The sequence below is a fragment of the Pyxicephalus adspersus genome, chromosome 4 (genome assembly GCF_032062135.1).
Source record: "Pyxicephalus adspersus chromosome 4, UCB_Pads_2.0, whole genome shotgun sequence".
In the NCBI taxonomy this organism is placed as follows: domain Eukaryota; kingdom Metazoa; phylum Chordata; class Amphibia; order Anura; family Pyxicephalidae; genus Pyxicephalus; species Pyxicephalus adspersus.
Genome location: NC_092861.1, coordinates 29,263,243 through 29,282,240, shown reverse-complemented (window position 1 = coordinate 29,282,240; position 18,998 = coordinate 29,263,243). Strand labels below are relative to the sequence as shown.

General features: G+C 37.4%; 1 protein-coding gene and 1 non-coding gene across 2 annotated transcripts in view; both read left to right on the top strand.

Annotated features, from left to right (window-relative positions):
- Positions 1 to 13,499: 13,499 nt before the first annotated feature.
- LOC140330207 (U6 spliceosomal RNA) lies at positions 13,500 to 13,602 on the top strand. Its single transcript, XR_011920676.1, has one exon. It is a non-coding gene; the product is annotated as a U6 spliceosomal RNA (small nuclear RNA).
- A 619-nt stretch (positions 13,603 to 14,221) lies between these two features.
- The window catches only part of CEP63 (centrosomal protein 63), an 18,838-nt gene continuing 14,061 nt past the window's right edge, over positions 14,222 to 18,998 (top strand). The window contains exons 1-4 of the mRNA XM_072407632.1: positions 14,222 to 14,358; positions 15,825 to 15,909; positions 16,271 to 16,448; positions 18,144 to 18,239. Of these exons, the coding sequence (XP_072263733.1) occupies positions 15,866 to 15,909; positions 16,271 to 16,448; positions 18,144 to 18,239 (318 nt within the window). The 5' untranslated portion in view covers positions 14,222 to 14,358; positions 15,825 to 15,865. The remainder of the gene's footprint in view (positions 14,359 to 15,824; positions 15,910 to 16,270; positions 16,449 to 18,143; positions 18,240 to 18,998) is intronic.

Here is an 18,998-nt window from a genome sequence, read left to right as displayed (position 1 = left end):
GAATACCAGAGTGGAGGATATTACAGTAGTCCAGACACGAATAGTCTGTAATGGGGAAAAAACGTTTGGATCCTAAAGGTTATCCTATGGATTAGTCCTTTGCTCTGTGGATACTTTTTGGCCATATTCCAGAGGTCAGTTGCCACTAGATTAGCATAACAATCATTAAATATGAATTGCTTTTACAAATGTCAGAGACTGCAGACACTGCCTGGTATGGACAACCAGAATGTAGTAGTATGGTGCATGCATTCTAAAGGACCTGTTTGTTCTGTATAGAGCAATCAAAAGCCAATGCAAATGCTATAGTACTATTGTGTACAGTAAATATTTTATAAGCTTGAAAAATATAAACTGAGCATAAAATGTAAAATCATAGGTTGGACACACCTTCATTAAAAAAACAGATTCAAAAATATAGCCGGTTGTGAACAGCTTTTCCTACAATTGTTGGATTGGAATTAATTTTCTCCTTCCTCCAAAGTCCATAGGATGCCTTATCTTAGTGATGAGTAGGAAGGTCAAGTGATCGAGATTTGCGTACAAGTTTGTATGTTCCCTGTATGTTTACATGGGTTTCCTCTGAGTATTCCGGTTTCTTTCCACGACCTGAAAAATATACTGGTAGGTTAATCCAAGATAATATTAAAACAATAAAACAGATTAATAGTAATAATAAAAACATCTCAAATGTTCAATTAACAGAGAAGCTTTGATGTATCATACTTGATTAACTAGTAATAGACTGACCAACTATAAAATACAATGGAGTTATGTCATTTAAAATTTGTTATATTTGATGTAAAGAGATTGCATTTTCCTAATCCTGAACTTTCAACTTTCCAAAATAAAATTTAGAAAAGTCACTTTGTTAGGGTTTTTTTCTTCTTTAAATCAAAGTTAATATATAAAATTGTTATGCTTGCTTTTAGATTTGCTTTAAATGCTATTTTCTGTCTTTCATTTCCTTGGTCTTTAGGAAAGATATTATTGACTCTTTAGACTGTTATAATAACATAATTTTCTATAAATCTTAGTAGTAGTTTTTTTCTATAAGCCACTCCTATTTAAGTTTGCAGTCCCTCAACAACAGGCTTTTTTCCTTTGAAAAATGTGTAAAGTAAATAAAACAGCATTCTCAACTGTAACCAGTTTTAAAGTCTTGGTAGCAAATGGTCTGGCTGCGAAAAGGTTACATACATAAAGGGTGAAATTCCCCACATATCTCCCATCTTTCTACATAATATTTCTACATTCCTTCAGGCGACTGGAATGTTCCCAGATAGCACAACTCACTTTACATAGCAAAACATGCGTCTTTCAGAACTAAAAAGATACATATTTGACTGCTACTTTGACTTTTTAATTACCCCTTTTATCTTGAATTTAAAGATTAAAGATGTAATAAATAAAAGAAGACCCTAAAGCAAATAACGCTAGACAACAAAAAAGTCAAACAGGGACTGCAATGTGCAACTGTTAGATCCAAAAAGTCCAGAAAATGAACCTCAAGCTTGAATTTATCTAATGAAACCTGAGAAGAAGGGAAAGTCTTAGGATGAGGTGAGAAAAGCGTGGAAATGTGGACCTTTGACCACCCAGGAACTAAAGTGATATGTGGCTGAGACTCGAACTTAAGTTGTATGTGGTCGTGGAACCTTATACGAGAACAGTTGTATATTATGCTGAATACAGGTTGTACAATGAATTTTCTTCTTAAAGAAATATTTCACTTAGTGAATGAGGTGAAGCTCTGTTGACTTCAACCATCTAATCACGCTCAAGCAAACACCCTATTTTTTTGGAATTCCTTGCACTCAATTTAGTATTCTATGCAAAATGGATTTTCAACACAATCACTAAGCTAAACTCTTCTAAAATTGGATAATGTACAATGGTAAGGGAACAGCATGCATTCCTTTAGTAAACTGACTCTTATAAGTCCTTAGTGGTAACTTTGCAATATTGGTGAATGCCTATTCAATGACAAAACTCTGCATACATCCAGCATCACACCAACAGCTTGATATATTTTACATCATAATGTTCTCATGACATTATAAGTAAAGGTTTAAACTATGAAAAAAAAAACAAGTTTTTGTGTAATTATGGATGTATATGCCACAGTTGGAGTCAATAAACAGCAACCAATATTGCATGATACCGCTGAGAACCTGTTATGTTTATAAAGCCTTCTTTAGGGGCAGCTATTATCATGATATGTGGGCAGGACCGGAATAAAGACACTGCAATAGTCCAGGGGTTTCCTGGTCAGTAGCAGTAAAGAGAAACATAGCTTGAGTTCTTTGCATGCATTTTAAAGTTGTATTTCAATTTTGAAACTGAAGTGTACCTTTAACTTGGAAAAATTGGGAAGATTTAGGTGCTACCCTATAGGTCAGACAATGGCACAAGTTTACGTTAGATCTGCTAAACATTTTTTATGAACAGTGGAGTGCTGAATGTGAAGAACAGTCTTGAGTTCTATGGCTAAACACTTTGATTACAATCAAAGATACTACTTACATGTATTACAAGGTAACATCAATTTGTAGCAGAGACTTGCACAATATTAACCATTAAAAACAAAGTTGTAGTTCAAGTGATCCCCTTTACTGGCTTTCCCAAGTTAATAAAAATGCAGAGTTTTGGGAAAGTTAGGATCACTATATTAACCTATTCACAATAATCAGATATCTGTTGTCAATGCACCCCAAGTGTTTAACCTCCCTGGCAGTCTGGATAATAAGTATTTTTAAATGTCAAAGCGGCCCATTTAAAAACACCTATTATTTTAAATTTCCTGCCTGGTCCCACCCCCAGCTGCAAGCTCGGACGATCCAGCCAGGCTGGCATCTGCGTCAAGCATCACTGGAGGAAGCCACGGGCACATGGGGACCGGGTAAGTTTTAAAACTCCCCTGCAATTCCACCCCGAGTGTGGCTCGGGGTTACCGCTTTTCGTACTGAAAATTAACCCTAAGCCACACTCGGGAATACCGCTAGGGAGATTAAGAATTTACTACTGTATTGGGTAACTCAATGCAGAAAATTGAAAGGGCTGGCATGGCAGTGGACTTTTTATCAGCCCTAATATTTCACGGAAAGTAAGTACAAATATTACACTAATATCATACATCAGTGGTGTGGCATATGAAATGAGCCAACCACCAAAACATTCTCCTTGTGAGCAATCTTTCTTAGGAAGCTCTCTTGTTCTTTTTTTTTCTGGAAATCCTAAATTCACAAAAAAGGTGCTGTCATAACCGGATTCTGCTTTGTAATGTGAAAGCACTTCAATTATATGTTCAATATCAGAACAATTAGACTGCTTCAGGTATTAACAAACATTTCCTTCTCAGTGGGTGAACAGTTGTATGAAATTTGAAGAGTACTTCCAGCTAAACTGATTTCCCGTTGATTCAATGTTGAACATGTTTTTTTACAGGCAGTCTATAATTTTGCCAAAATCATTTTCCTTAAAATTGTTTTTTTCCCAAATATCTTCTCATAATAATTCATTCAATAAATAAATGTGTAATAAAGTATTGTGTAACACAGTTGTCAGGAAAAAGCAAGATACATTTACATGAGAGGGGCCAGAAATGGTTTTGTGAGAATAACCAGTGCACGTCTATTTGCCATTTAGACATTTGGCTTTGTATTGTATTTGCTGTGTCCAGAACCCCAGGGCCGTACCTAATAGGAACACAATGGGCATTTCCAACCTATGGAAGGGGGATTTTCAGATGGAGCGTCAACATGTGCTCATATTTCTCATATTTCAGATATTATAGGCACTAGTTGGGCAAACTTTTATTTTAAAATGATCCTGCTAAAGACAACAATAATGCAAAAATATCTGTTCTCCTAACCTCTACATTGTGTTATAAATACAATATATAAGATAAAAACCCTACTAATCTTCACAAAATATATACAAAGTTCAAACCATATAGTCAAACCCAAATGTTATATTATAACCCTGTGTGAAAAGGTTTATCTCCAATCCACTAAACTCTTCAAATTAATAACAGTTATAGGGTCTTGCTGATATGGATCATATAATATTATTACACAGTATTTATATATAGCCATCATATTACGCAGAGCTGTACAAAGTCCATAGTCATGTCACTAGCTGCCCTCAAACAGGCTCACAATCTAATGTCCCTACCTTAGTCATATGTCTTTTATACAGTCTACAGACAATTTTGAGGGGAAGCCAAATATTTCTAACTGCAGGTTTTCGGAATGTGAAAGGAAACCCATGCAAACACAGGAAGAACCTACAAACTCCATGCAGACAGTGTCCTGGCTGAGATTCAAATCTGGGATCCAGCGCTGCAAAGGCCAGAGTGCCATCCTCTGAGCCAAAGTGCTCATCTAAACAATTAAAACAAAGTAAGGGCCATGTAAGACTTTAGGCTGACTGCATTGTTCCACTGCAGGCTCAACCATGCTCCCAACCACCCCTATTCAAATGATTTGAAGAAGATAGGAATCATATTGTGAATGTGCTTGCATGCAGCTGTGATGGATTGCAGTGCGGTTCCTATAAGAGACAAGTAGCTTCTGGGTGCATGGTTGCTTTTCTTCTTCTGGAGGAAGATCCACACCTCAACTGCACTCAGCCCCACCTCAACTACATGGCAAAGCGGTTCTCAACTTCTGTAGCTGACAGCGTATTGGTTGGAGAGTGGCCACCAGGAGCATCTGACTGCTGCAGTTTTCAACTGCATGTCTAAAAGTGGCCTACTCATATAAATAATGCAGAAAGGGACTACAGGGGAAACATGCGCCAATGCACTGTGCTCCATATGGTCAAGATAAAGCCCAGAAACTCTAGGGGCCCTTTCACACCTGCAGTGTAAAACTGTGTCCTTGATGCACAGCAAACTGCCCAGGAATGGCAAACCACACCAAAAGTAACCACATTTGCATGGAGTTTGCAGGTTCTCCCTGTGTTTGTGGGGGTTTCCTCCTGATACTCAGGTTTTCTCTCACATTCCAAAAACATACAGTTAGGGTAATTGGCTTCCTTTCAAAATTGACCTTAGACTATATTAATGAGATATGAATGAGGTTGGAACATTAGATTGTGAGCCCGTTTGAGGGACAGCTAGTGATATGACTTTGGGCTCTGTACAGCACTGCATAATATGTTGGTGCTATATACATACTGGATAATAATAATAATAATTTGAACTTTTGCTTGAATGGTGATGTGATTCTTCCAAAAGCAACAAAGCAGCTAAAGTGATGCCAGCAATAGTGTGAGGACAGGTGAGCTACGTAAAAAAAAATTGTAATCTGGCAGGTGCGCTTGTTTTATTAGAGAAGAGACTTAGTCTGTCCCCAAACATGCCTGATCTCATTTTTTTTTTACTTTTAAAAGTTGTGCTTTTACTATAATTCCGCTTTAAAAAACCAAGCTCCTTTTTTTAACATATTTTATATGTCAATATAGATAGTTTTCCAAAGCTTGCTTTTTTTAATTTTTGCTCCCATATTTATTTGGTAATAGTTCTGTACCTGCATTGCTAATTCAGAAAAAACTAATTCTATTGAAGTTGATGATCTTGTTCTGCCCTCTAGTGGGCAGTGAATAAAATCATGAATGGGTACTGCTGGTTCTGACCCAAGGCTGTATGCCATTGTCTGTGTTTAGCACTCCTGTATGAAGTGCGTAATTCCTCTACTGTGGATGTAGTCATCAGATCTCTGGAGTGTTAAGTGTAAATAACAGAAAGTGTGAAACCTCACCTGTGCACAATACAGAGAACATGTTTCTGTGCATGCAAATACATTGTATAAAGAAGCTCTAAATGCAAAATTTCACAGAGCAGAACAATAACAGAGTGCGAGAATACTCATGCATGCTACATATTTTGTTTGCTGTTTTAAATGCCTAGTGCCAAGCCACATACTGCGGTACCTACTGCCAGCTTTTATGTCACTAATGTGTCCTGAAGTTACCTATGAGGTCAGCAAATGGGTCCAATGTAATTTGGAATTATTGTAGGCACATTTCATGTAAAACCTGATATTCTCTGGATATCATTTATCATTTTTACTTTTTCTTTTACTGATCACTTTTACTGATTCTTCAAAGAATAAGTACAAGGTCTCTTCTTTTTTTGGGAAGGGGAGTTGGGTGACAATGATGATGATGCCAATGTTGCTTTCAAACAGAATTAAAAAGTTTATAGACACATATTTATTCTATGTAATTTATAGTTGGCCTACACTTTTAATTTTCAAATTTTTTTTTTTATAATAATTTTAATTTTTTTTTGGAAGGACATACGCTTTAGTGCTCCTTTACGTCAATATACAGTATACTCAACACTGACATTAAAAGCACTTCCAAACAGGCCCTCATTTATGTATGTAGCTATAGGCATTGCAGACTAACTCATCTTTAACATTTACACACGCACAGGAATCTTAGCTTTTTTTCCAGAGCAGATCTTGGTAGTCTGACAGCCCACTAATATAAAAACACATCAGATGTTTCTAATTGCTTAGAAACTGACTGGAAACAGCCATTTTTTTTAAATGACTAGCAATACACCACCTTATTATTAAACTCATTGTATCAAACCCTAAAAATCATTCATATCTGTATACTATGGTGTGTTGCAATGCACATTCATTGCAGTATGTTGTGTTAGTGTGTTGGGGTGCTACACAAAATTCCAAATTCAGTACAAGCATTGGTGTGTGTTTTGCATGCATTGAATTACTGCACATTGCTTTATAATTTATATATGACTCTATATGAACACAAGGTTTATTATTGTTATTATTAAACAGTATTTATATAGCACGAACATTTTGCACAGTGCTGTACATTAAATAGGGGTTGTAAATGACAGACAGATACAGACAGTGACACAGGAGGCTTATAGAGAGTTTAATTAATATGGACAATTACACGATAAAAGTGACCAAACCAATTATTCTAATGTTATTTTTACTTCTTTTCTCAACTCATAAATTGTATAATCACTACTTGGACATCAGCACACTGGCTGAAAAATTAAACAGCAATCTACCTGCAGTTTCTAAATATACTGTAAGGTCGGCAGGGTCCTCTCCTCCTATGTCACTGCCTGTGTCTGTCTGTCATTTGCAACCCCTATTTAATGTACAGCACTGCATAATATGTTGGCGCTATATAAATCCTGTTTATTAGTAATTAGTACTAATATTAATAATAATAATAATAATAATAATAAAGGTTACAAATATGTGGACTCATGATCATCACACCTAAGCATGTTGGACTGGCCATTCAAAATCTAATAGTAGTACCCCCGAATTCCCTGCTTCTATTGAGGGTATAAAAAGCCTCCATTGTTCTGGAATGGCTCTCCACAATATTTTGCTGCTATTCAGTTGAAAAGCATTCGTGTGTTGGAGAAGAAATCCTGGCTAGTAATTGGCATTCTAATTCATTAAGTCAGAGGTCAGGGACGGTACAGGCCATAGTGCTCCTTCATACCAAACACAACAAACCATATATGTATGGACCTGTGCAGGGAGCACACTCATGCTGGAACAGAAAAGAGCCTTCACAAAACCACAATTGTCTAAAATGCCATTTGTATGCTACATAGTTCACCTCTCCTTTCACTGTACACATATGAACTCAATATTTTGGAAAGTTGTCACAAATACCTTTCAGCATGACTTGTGGAAGGCAGAACAAATATGATAATAATGTGCAAGTCATAGTATCAATTTCAGCGTGCGACTGTGAAACAATGGAAACTCCCGGTTAAACACACAAATTCATCTAAAACTATAAAGGACAATGGGACAAGTCAACTTGATAGACTGCATCAATACAGCTCTGAAATAAAAACACTTTACCTGTGACATAAAAAATATATAGTGTCAAATCCCTTGCATGTATATGTCACTTATGTTCTGATGTGTACATTGATTATAGCAAACAAATAACTAATGTCCCCTGATGGTCTGTCCATTCAAGATCACTATTATTATAAGATCTGCAGACAATAAAAAGGGAAGATGTAGAACATGGGTTTTCTAAGAAGGAATAGTCATTTGGTGCAAGGTCTTGGGTATACAAAAGGTAAGGCAATACAGTGAACCCCAGTGACTTCATTTCTGTTATGGTTTGGGGGCTGCTCTGTGGCTGACAGCAACACAATTTTTCAAGAATATGCCCACAATAGGAGCAGGGTATATGGAATGGTGGGACGTACTGAGGTTTTCAAAGAAGATGGGTAGGCAAGTTTTAAAATATGGGTTTTGAGTGCTCTTTTAAATGAGCAGAAAGTAGGAGCAAGTTGAATAGGATGAGGAAGACCATTCCAGAGAGTCGGGGCAGCTCTAGAAAAGTCTTGTATCCGTGCGTGTGATGAGGTTATTAGTGAGGAAGTCATTAGTAGGTCATTGGAGGAGCGGAGAAAGCGGGTAGGGGGGTATTTTTTTTACCAAGTCGGAAAGGTATGTGGGACAAGAACTGTGAAGGGATTTCAAAGCAAAGAACAGGACTTTGAATTTTATTCTCATGGAAGCCAATGAACTACAAAGAGATGCAGCAGAAGAGGAGCCGTGGGAAGGATGGATGAGTCTGGCTGCAGCATTCATAATATATTGGCGAGGAGAGAGTCGGGTTAGTGGAATACCAGAGAGGAGGAGATTACAGTAGTCCAGATGAAAGATGATAAGAGCATGTACAAGGAGTTTGGTGGTCTCAGGGGACAGGTAGGGGCAGATCTTGGAGATGCTGTGGAGGTGAAAGTGTCAGGACTTCAAGGTGTTCCTAATAACTCAACAAGCATGCAAAGTACTCAGCTAGGTCCAAAACTGAATTGCTAAAAGCTTAGGAAACTTTTGAACTCCTTGGCACCCAATCTACACATTGTTACAAAGTAAGTGAGGAGCTCTGAGTTAATAGAGTAATGGCCAGGTAATTTAGCTGAATTTATATCAGTTCTGATATAAAACTGGTATAGACTGATCTGATTGATTTCATATAGAGAACTTATATCTGCCTAGAGTTTAGCATTGTAAACCAAGCTTCAGGGAATGGGATCTCTTAGTTCTAGTATTATTGGGGAAACCTAAATTCAGTTGTGTTCTGGATGAAAAATATTACATGAAGGGACCTTTAAAAATTGGACACATTTAGCCAAGACATTTTTTTTGCTACTTCTTTTCAGTGCTGAAAGGTCACCATGTCTTTGTTGGTATAATAAATAAATACATTTATTGATAATACATGGAAAAATAATGTTTTTTCACTTTCCATGAACTTGTTTAAGGTGTGTTAATGTATGCGTAAACAGCACGTATGAGTGCATCTTTCAGGTATGAACACAGCCATGCCTACTTCTTGTTTTCTTGTTTATGCATTTGACTGCATGGCATTATTTCTAGAAACTAAGATCTTCTTGTGCATGTAACAAATGAAAATGCCAATTTATTTTCAATGCACTGATTTTCTTGTGTGCAGTGTTTATATGTAATCACTGAAACCAATGGAATCATTTGGCTATAATTATTATTAATAAACAGGATTTATATAGAGCCAACATATTATGCAGTGATGTACATTAAATAGGCGATGAATTGCAAGGCTATCCAAAATACATGTTTATATGTTTGAAAAGTCCCTTGTGTGATTAAAATTGCATGCAGTGAACCATACATTATGTTCTGATTCCAAAGATTTGTCTGCACCATATTGCAATTATCTGCAAACACAAGGGCAAAACATCTGTTTAAATTTTAAAAAGCAAATAAAAAAACTAAGCAGAACTGACAACACTTAATTCACAAAAATGCTTTGTGTTGTCAGACCCCAACAGGGCTTATGTGCTGAGTGCATTTTACAATTTTCTATACTTGCAGGATTTCTAATGGAATAACTGCATGGATTTTAGACATATACTGCATATATTTTAGTTTTTTTTTTTTCAATTTAGCTTGTCACTTTTCCAGCACTTACTTTACAAAACTTTCTGTTTTTTGAGTACAGTGTCCTTGACAGTCCAACACCAGTATGTAGGTAAAGGCTTCTTGCCTATAAGTTAGAAAGATGAAAGAAAATGAAAAACATAGCGATGTGAACACATGGGACATTCCCTTTGCATAACTGAATGCTGACAAGCAATTTAATATTCCTGGGTCAAGTCATTTCCTGCCTGGAGATAGCACAGTGGGTTTAAATGCCTTCCAAATATATTTGTCATTACATATAATCACATGTTCTGTTGCTGATCTCAGCGTTAAACAACATGATAAAGGGCAGTAATTGCCAGCTAAATAGTGAACTCATCAAATATGCACGCTATACGGCCGAGCAGCTCTTGGCAAAGCATGAAAAGTTATAATATCAGTTACACTGTGGGAATTAACAATAAAGACAAGGGTTAATATGAGCACCATGTACTACCCTGAAGCTTAGGGGCTGGAACAGCTGAGGAAACTTGCCCGCATAACTTTGGTTAAAATGCTGAGCTCGATAAATCTATTATATCAGATCTCTGATACACATATCAGCACCGCACAACATTTGTTCTACAGTAGCAGAATGGTGGAGGTACAAAACCAAATGAGTTCAAAAGATAATCAATTTTTTTCAGCACTTTCAGTTTAAGACAGCGCTAATAGGAGAAAATTGGCTGTACCTAAGAACCCAAAATTCTTGTGGCCTGCTAATAGCATATTTATCAAATAGCTGATTACATTAAATTGAAAAGGCTGCAATTTTATTTTCCAATATTCTAACCTTTTCTGTTCTTAGATTTGTACCTTGAAAGGGGTGAAGAATGGAGATGATGAAAAGTCCAAAAGATCCAAAATGTTAATACAAAATCATTATCAATTGCTCAATATTCCAACTAAACAAATGCGCAAAATATTACAAAGTTAATAAGGAACATTAAATAACTATAAGCTGCTGCAGTATTATTATTTCAGAGATTTGATACAGGTAGTCTCTGAGTTAGGGACATCCGACGTACAGACGATTCCTAGATAAGAACGGGGCTTCCCTGCTCTTTCCTGTGCAGGACGAGGCTTGAGGGAGGAGGGCAGTATGCATGACTTGCAGGAGAAGTATTTTGCTCTGCAGCCTTGTGTAACTTTTTAATGACCACTACAAACTCTGCAGTTGTTTCTTTTTGCATATCAATGCATAGCTTGCTCCAGAAGTTAATGAATGTCCAGCCTCCATAATTTTTTTTTTGCTTTGTTTGTGATTAACTCTCAGTGAGGATTTTTTTTACAGTAACTGACACCACACTGCCTAATAATATGTTGAGACAAACATCTGTCCTAATTGCATTTATAAAAATAATGTACCTCTTCCCACTTACATACAAATTCAACTTAAGAACAAGCCTACAGTCCCTATCTCGTATGTAACCCGGGGCTACCTGTATATTATATTTACTTATATATTATTGTATTATATCTACAGTGCTCTATCCAAGCAGTATAACATTTAACATCCATAATATTAAAAAAACTGATTAGTCCATTATATCAGAAACACAAGAAAAAGAAAATGAGTCCTCCAAACCTAACACCCGTGGTATATAATAAAAAATATTCTACTCTATGTGCTCAAAACACCGCATCAAGTGCCATGCAACTCGCTGAGGCTCACTCTAACCTTCAATACTGCCTCTCCAAAAAACAAGCTTGGATATAATCATCTACCTCTGGGAAAAAATATCTTTAACCTGGCACTGGAAACAATCATAAAAGATCATTACCAGCAACATACCTCATCTATTTGATATCTGTACAGGGTTTTAGAGATTCACTCTCTGGTAGGTTAAGTGAAATTATCTGAGGCAAAGGATCTGATTTATTAAAGCTTTCCAATGCTGGAGAGGATACACTTTCATCAGTGAAGCTGGGTGATCCAGCAAACCTGAAATACTTTATGACAGAAGCCTGTGTGTGCTTATTTTGGGAGTTTTGCTACGAGTGTGACCCCCTCCAGAGGAAGCAATTTCCTCAGAATAGTCTAAACTGGGTACTGAAGCTTTACCTTGAGCATAGGCATGGAATATGGAAAGCTAGAAATTGATATGATGACCAATGCTAACTGGAATAAGAGCTGCAATTATCCAACACTCTGCATCCCCTCACCCTCTCTCTTTCATTGCTGAGTTTTGCATATAAAACCCCCGGACCAAACATGGACTGAGCCTGACATATTTCCACCACATCAGGATAGAACCTGGAAAAATAGAGCCACTCCAGTGGGGGTGAGTGCTACATCTACAGCAAAAAAGACTTCCAATGGTATTTTCCTTATAACACTTTCAATTCAATATTCAATATAGTCCAAATCCATAGAAGCACTCTACTAGATTTAGAGATTCCTCCAGAAATTACTCATCACTATTATTATTGTTATGGGTCACAATATTATCCCTCAGTATCAGTCCGTAATATCCTTAATTATAATGGTCATAATGATATGTGGAGATCTATACAGGTAAAGTCAGACCCAACTTCTAGTGCCAGGAATATTCACACAAACCAGGGCACCAATCAGTGAATGAGGGAGGAAGGTTTGAGAAGATGCCAATGGTATATAGCTTGTCAAGATACACAAGTGGGACAACTTTTTAATGTTTATTATTATTAATAAACAGTAATATTATATTGCCAACATAATATGCAGGGCTGTACAATAAATAAGGGTTGCAAATGACAGATGAATACAAACAGTGACAGGAGGAGAGGACCCTGCCCAGAAGAAACCATTTCTAACTTGTGATACAAAAAAGTTATCATTTAGAATAGAATTGTAAATGACAATATATTGGCTGTACAAATTTACTTTAAATAGATTTTATGAACTTTCTTTATCTCTATGTTATTATGTTGTATATTATATAAATATTGCTATATATTGTATTGTTCCAGTAGTGAAGGAAATGTTGGTCTGTGAGAGGTGATTGCTCTGTCTTTATATGCAACAATGAATGAATAATGTCCTCCTAATGAAGAACAAGGAGATGGATCAGTTATTACAGAACGATGACTCCTCTGTGTGGGCTGTTGTATGGATAGTTAGTGGGTGAGACATGGCAGCCACATGTGGTGCATGCTTAATTTTGGAAAAATTGAAGTAGAAAAGGCAATTTTATTTCAGCTATGCATAGAAAGGGACATAGTCAGGCTGGTATTGCTATCTATGTGGGAGATTCCCTCTCTCTCTCTCTCTCTCATTACCCAGCAATAAAAGTTGGGGTAGCTCAAATATTTTAAGTTCTACTAGAAAGGAGAACATTTTCCAATGGGGAAACTTGTTCTTGTGACCAAAAGGGAATTTCCCTCATACTGGAAAGAAATCTGTTCACTTCCTGTTGCTTTTACGGGACAGGAAATCTTTCTAAAAATACAAAAATGCCATTAATATACAACAGCAGTTATAATCCTCTCCTACACCATCCATAATAGAACAAAAAGTATTCACTTGACTATACATATATGCTTTGGCAGGACATATGCTAAAATTGGAACAATACAAAGAAGATTAGCATGGCCCCAGCACAAAGATGACACACAAATTTGTGAAACGTTCCATTTGGTTTTGTCTTTTGAAATCCTTACTACCTCCCACCACTACATATCCCCCCTTCCTATTGTGTGTTACTTCCTTCACCTCCTAGATTGTAAGCTGTTCGGGGCAGGGCTCTCCTCCTGTGTCACTGTCTGTATTAGTCTGTCATTTGCAACCTCTATGTAATGTACAGCACTGCATAATATGTTGGTCCCATATAAATCCTGTTTATTAATAATAATAATAATAAAAATAATAATAATAACAACAATATTTGTAGTAATAAAAATAATATATTTTACTACTATATCCATGCATGTACCCGGCGTCACCACTAGAGGGAGCCCGTGAGTTATCAAAAGAGGAGAATGGCAAATCAACAAAAGCTTGAAAATTGGAATATAAAAACAAGACCTGGTTGTTTTATACTGAAAATGAGGCTTGGTTTATGGTCTTAAATTAAGGCGTGGTTGGTGGTTTGAAAAAACAAAACTTGATTAATTAAATCTTAAAATGTATAGGTTTAATCTGAAAACGAGGCTTGGTTATAGAAACTGAAAGTGAGGCGTGGTTTTTGAACTTGTAAAACGAGGCTTGGTTAAGAATATTTGAAAACAAGGCTTGATTATTGACAATGAAAACGAAGCTTTATTGGTTAAACCTGAAAGTGAGGCTTGGTCCCTGGAAACTGAAAGTGAGGCTTGGGTTCTGAAAGGTTCTGCAAAACAAGTGGAGTGTGTGTGCTGCTCGAGTCTTATAATGGGATCTGACTGACATTGTATGCAGGTATTGTGTTTGTTTATTTACCTTGGGGAAGAATTAGAACCGACCACTGAGAGGTGGTATGAGCTGCCATTTATGTCCTGGTTGTAAGGAATACAGCTGGTTGGTGGTCTGTCCCTCTGTTATTTCTTCCTGATTCTGTGACCACAGAATGTGTACACAGCTCAGGTGTTCAGCAAGTTGTCACATTTATCTGCATGCTTGTTTCTGATAGAAGCCAAGAGATCAGCTTTGCGTGCAGACATCTAATTGTATACACTGAGTCCAGCAGTGGCAGCTCCCATCATCTCCCAGTGACAGGTCCACTTTAAGGTAAAGATCCACAGAACTGTGATTGGTCCGACGCAATAGTCACCTTATACTGCACTGATTTGTGTAGCTGCTCCCACTGCTACAAAGTGTATGGAGAAGATATCATGGGAGAGCCTGAGTGATCCAACAAACCTGGAAAGGATCTGTCTTGGAGAGCTTTAATAAATCTGGTCCCCAAACCCAAAAATCTTAGATAATGTCTCCTGCTAAAATAAAGAAAGAAGAAGCAGGAGGGTGCTGTTAAGGTGCATAGTAAGACATCCCTGTGTCTGCTCTGAGACGCTTTAGCTGGGGATTACATGGAACTGATGCCATGTGATAGCACTGTGCCGATTACTGTTGCTGTCATGTGTGAGAGAGGAGAGTCACATGCTATACATTGAAGTTTATTTATAAAGCAGTGAATCTGACATTCACTGAAACGTTCTCTGGTGTAGAATCCTCCAGGTCCATGTGTTTAAATGGCAGTTACTGATTCTCCACCAGAGATTGCTTCAGTGAATGCCAGATTTACTTCCTTATAAACAGACCTCGTAGTATTTTTGTTCATCAGGCAGCTAAACCGAGCAGCAGGGAGTAAAGGAAAGCGGAGTGTGCTGCAGGGTTTTCTAATCCTGACATGTGAAATTATGTGTTATTATTTGTATTAAGGCAGCACGGTGGCTCAGTGGTTAGCACTCTGGCCTTTGCAGCGCTAGGTCCCAGGTTCGAATCTCGGCCAGGACACTATCTGCATGGAGTTTGCAGATTCTCACCGTGTTTGTGTGGGATTCCTCTGGTTATTCTGTTTTCCTCTCACATTCCAAAACCATGCAGTTAGGTTAATCCACTTTCCCCCAAAAACAAAAATTGCCCTTAGACTGTGTTAATGACAAATGACTGAAGTAGGGAAATTAGATTGTGAGTTCTTTTAGGGGGAAGCTGGTGACATGACTATGGACTTTGTACAGCACTGCATAATATGTTGGCGCTATATAAATACTGTGTAATAATAATGATAATAATCTCCAATATATATGTGCCCAGTTTACAGATGTTCATCATGGATCTAATTAAGTGCATACATTACTGCATATGTCTTCTCACACACCTGTGACATATTCCACAATAGCTCAGATTCTAAGTGGTTCTATCACAATATTCCTGTTTTCTTCCAGGTGTTTCAGCTGGAATTACTTCTTGAATTTTATTACTCATAATGGAAGCTCTTTTAGAAGGAATGCAAAAAAAAGGAAAGACGGGGTGAGTATAAAAAAACCTAGAGATAAATTCTGTCTACTGGCAGCATGATGTGGAGGAAGGTCTCCTTACTTTGTGTGTAAGCAGTGGTCTCTCTGCAGATGCCAGACATACAGTCAGAACTAGAACAGGCCAATAAGTGAGAACTCATTTCCTGCCAATCTATATGCAAAATTTTACCACTTTCCTTTTTTGCATCCCTGCCATGAAAGTCTTGTCCTCGAGTTCACATCAGTGTCCGGGGACATTTCTAATGACTAATATGCTTTACAATGGCTTTTGTTGTCTCCAATTAATAGCATTCTAATATTTTACTATACTGTTTAGGCTTGTTTTTGTTATTGTTTTCTTTTATTTGTACCAGAACACTTTATAGTTCCTGTGAAGCAGAATTACAAGAACTCATGAAGCAGATTGACATCATGTTGGATCATAAGAAGGCTGAGTGGGAAGCCCATACTGAGACGCTCAATGCTCTCCTACAACTCCGAGAGCAGGAATTAAATGCCTCCAGAGCTCGAGAAGATCGACTGAGCCAGGAGGTAATCTTACCAGTTCTGAGCGCCTAATTTCTGCAGTTTAAATAAAAATCTCACTAAATGAAATTTCCTGCATCCTTCGAAGCACTTAGAAAATATGACTTGTTATAGATTTATTTGTTTCAAAAACTTTCAGCTTGAGAACAACTGACGTGATAAAAAAAGTATTAGTTTGCTTTAATGAGACTGGATTGTCCTCCAGGATGAATTGTTTGTTGTCAGTGTTTCTTGACCATTTTAACATGATTAAACCCTTGAAATAACTTCCGGGTCTTAGGGAACCCCTGCTATAATGACTATATCCACAGCTCACAGTATATTAGTGTGGTGGTCAGTAGGAAGAATACATCCTACATTGCTGGCCATTGGGAAGAATATTACTCTTACAGATAGCTAAAAAGATTATTGGTGTCAATTGTATCTGACTTGAGAGTCACACATTTCCTGTTGTTCATGGAACCCCTAGCAACTCCTGGAGGAACCTTGGCTGAAAAACACTAAATAGGATTGTTGGTCACATTCACTTGGGAGCTCCTGTCACTTTCACCTGCATATTCTCTAAAATCCTCCCCTACCTGTCCTAGAGACCACCAAACTCCTTGTAAACGCTCTTATCATCTCTCGTCTGGACTACTGTAACCTCCTCTTTGGTATTCCACTAACCCGACTCTCTCTCATCTATTATGAATGCTGCAGCCAGACTCATCCATCCTTCCCACCGCTCCTCTTCTGCTGCATCTCTTTGTAGTTCTCTTCATTGGCCTCCATTTCACCTGAGAATCAAATTTAAGCTCCTATGCTTTTCCTTCCAATCTCTACACAGTTCTTTTCTCACTTACCTTTCCGACCTGATAGAAAAATACTCCCCTAGCCACTCCAATGACCTACTAATGACTTCCTCACTCATAACCTCTTCTCAGGCACGGCTCCAAGACTTCTGTAGAGCTACCCTGATTCTCTGAAATGGTTTTCCTCGTCCTATTCGGCTTTCTCCTACTTTCTGCTCATTTAAAAGGGAACTCAAAACCCATCTTTTCAAACTTGCCTACCTGTCTTCTGTCTCCTAAACCCTCACTACTTTCCACCATTCCATATCTCCCCTCCTATTGTGTGATACTTCCCCCACCTCCTAGATCGGGTCAGAGTCTGCTCCTCCCCCTGTTTCAGTGTCTGTCATTTTAAACCTCTGTTTAATGTACAGCGCTACATAATATGTTGGCGCTATATAAATCCTGTTTATTAATAATCATAATATTAATGATATTATTAATAAATTGTTCCTGATATTTAAAACAAAGTAAATCACTTGGATGAATGTGAAAACATCTTCATCATTACAGGGTGGGTCAAGTTGAAAAATAACACCCTGACTTGGATAAATGCGATCCCACACAGACATATTGCTTACATATTGAAAAGATTGTTTAGATGCACTATTTTATTTTAAATAATTTTATTATTAGCCCTATCCATGCATTAGATGTTCACCCTCCTCTCTTTAACACGACCAAATGTTCTCTGTTTGGGATATTTTTTATATAGAAAGCTTTGTGTCTCTTAATATTATAGGTAGGATTATCACACCACATGGTTACTGTTACATGTCATTCTTGTGACAGATGTGAAACATATGACCATGTGTGACCAGCTTTAGGCCTCCTGCTATGTTTCTATTAATGTGCTTGTATTTTTCTGCAGATCAAGACTCTGAGAAAGCAGCTGACAGAACAGGAGGAGATCAATATGAAGAAGACAGCAGAGTATGAATCTCAATTGACACAGTTTCAGGAAGAGGTTTGTTACACCATCACAGGCGTTTTCATTCCAAACCTGTGAATAATTTATTCTGTTTTTCAACATCTTCTGACCTTTTTCTGCCAGCATTCTCATCTTGGGCAGACCTTGAGATTCTTTCCCAGAAAGCCATTTACTAAACTAGAACTCAAGGACCTTTTAGTGCTAAAAGTTGAGTTGATTAACCCCCCTAGCGGTAACCCCAAGTGTGACTCGGGGTAGAAAAAAGTTGCTAAAACCGGTAATCCTGAGTCACACTCGGGGTATGTAAACCTATGGGAGGTAATAATAAATAGAGCCTTACCTGATCCGCTGGCGTCCCGCGACGTCCATCGCTGCGATCTCTGTCTTCTCTCTTCCTCCGGCTGGCTTCTGCATCCGATGAGTCACCGGGGAGTTCCCAGTGACGTTGGTGCGTGTACGTTGCCGTCAGGGCAGGAAATTCAAAATCCATTTGTATTGCATTCAATACAAAATAACTGTATTGAATGCAATTCATTGGATTTATATGTGTAAAAGCAGTATATTTTCATGAACATTTATTTTACAGTATATATATTAGTATGAGTATAAAATGTATTTTTTTAAAAAAATTAAATAAAATGTTTTATTTTAAATATATAGATTTTTCAATTTGTTCAATTTATTATTTTTACATGATTTTGTTTTTCAAAGTTTATTATACTCATTATTCTGTAAAATAAATTTTCATGAAAAACAATGTACCGCGTTTAGACATAAAACCGGAAAGAAATGAAC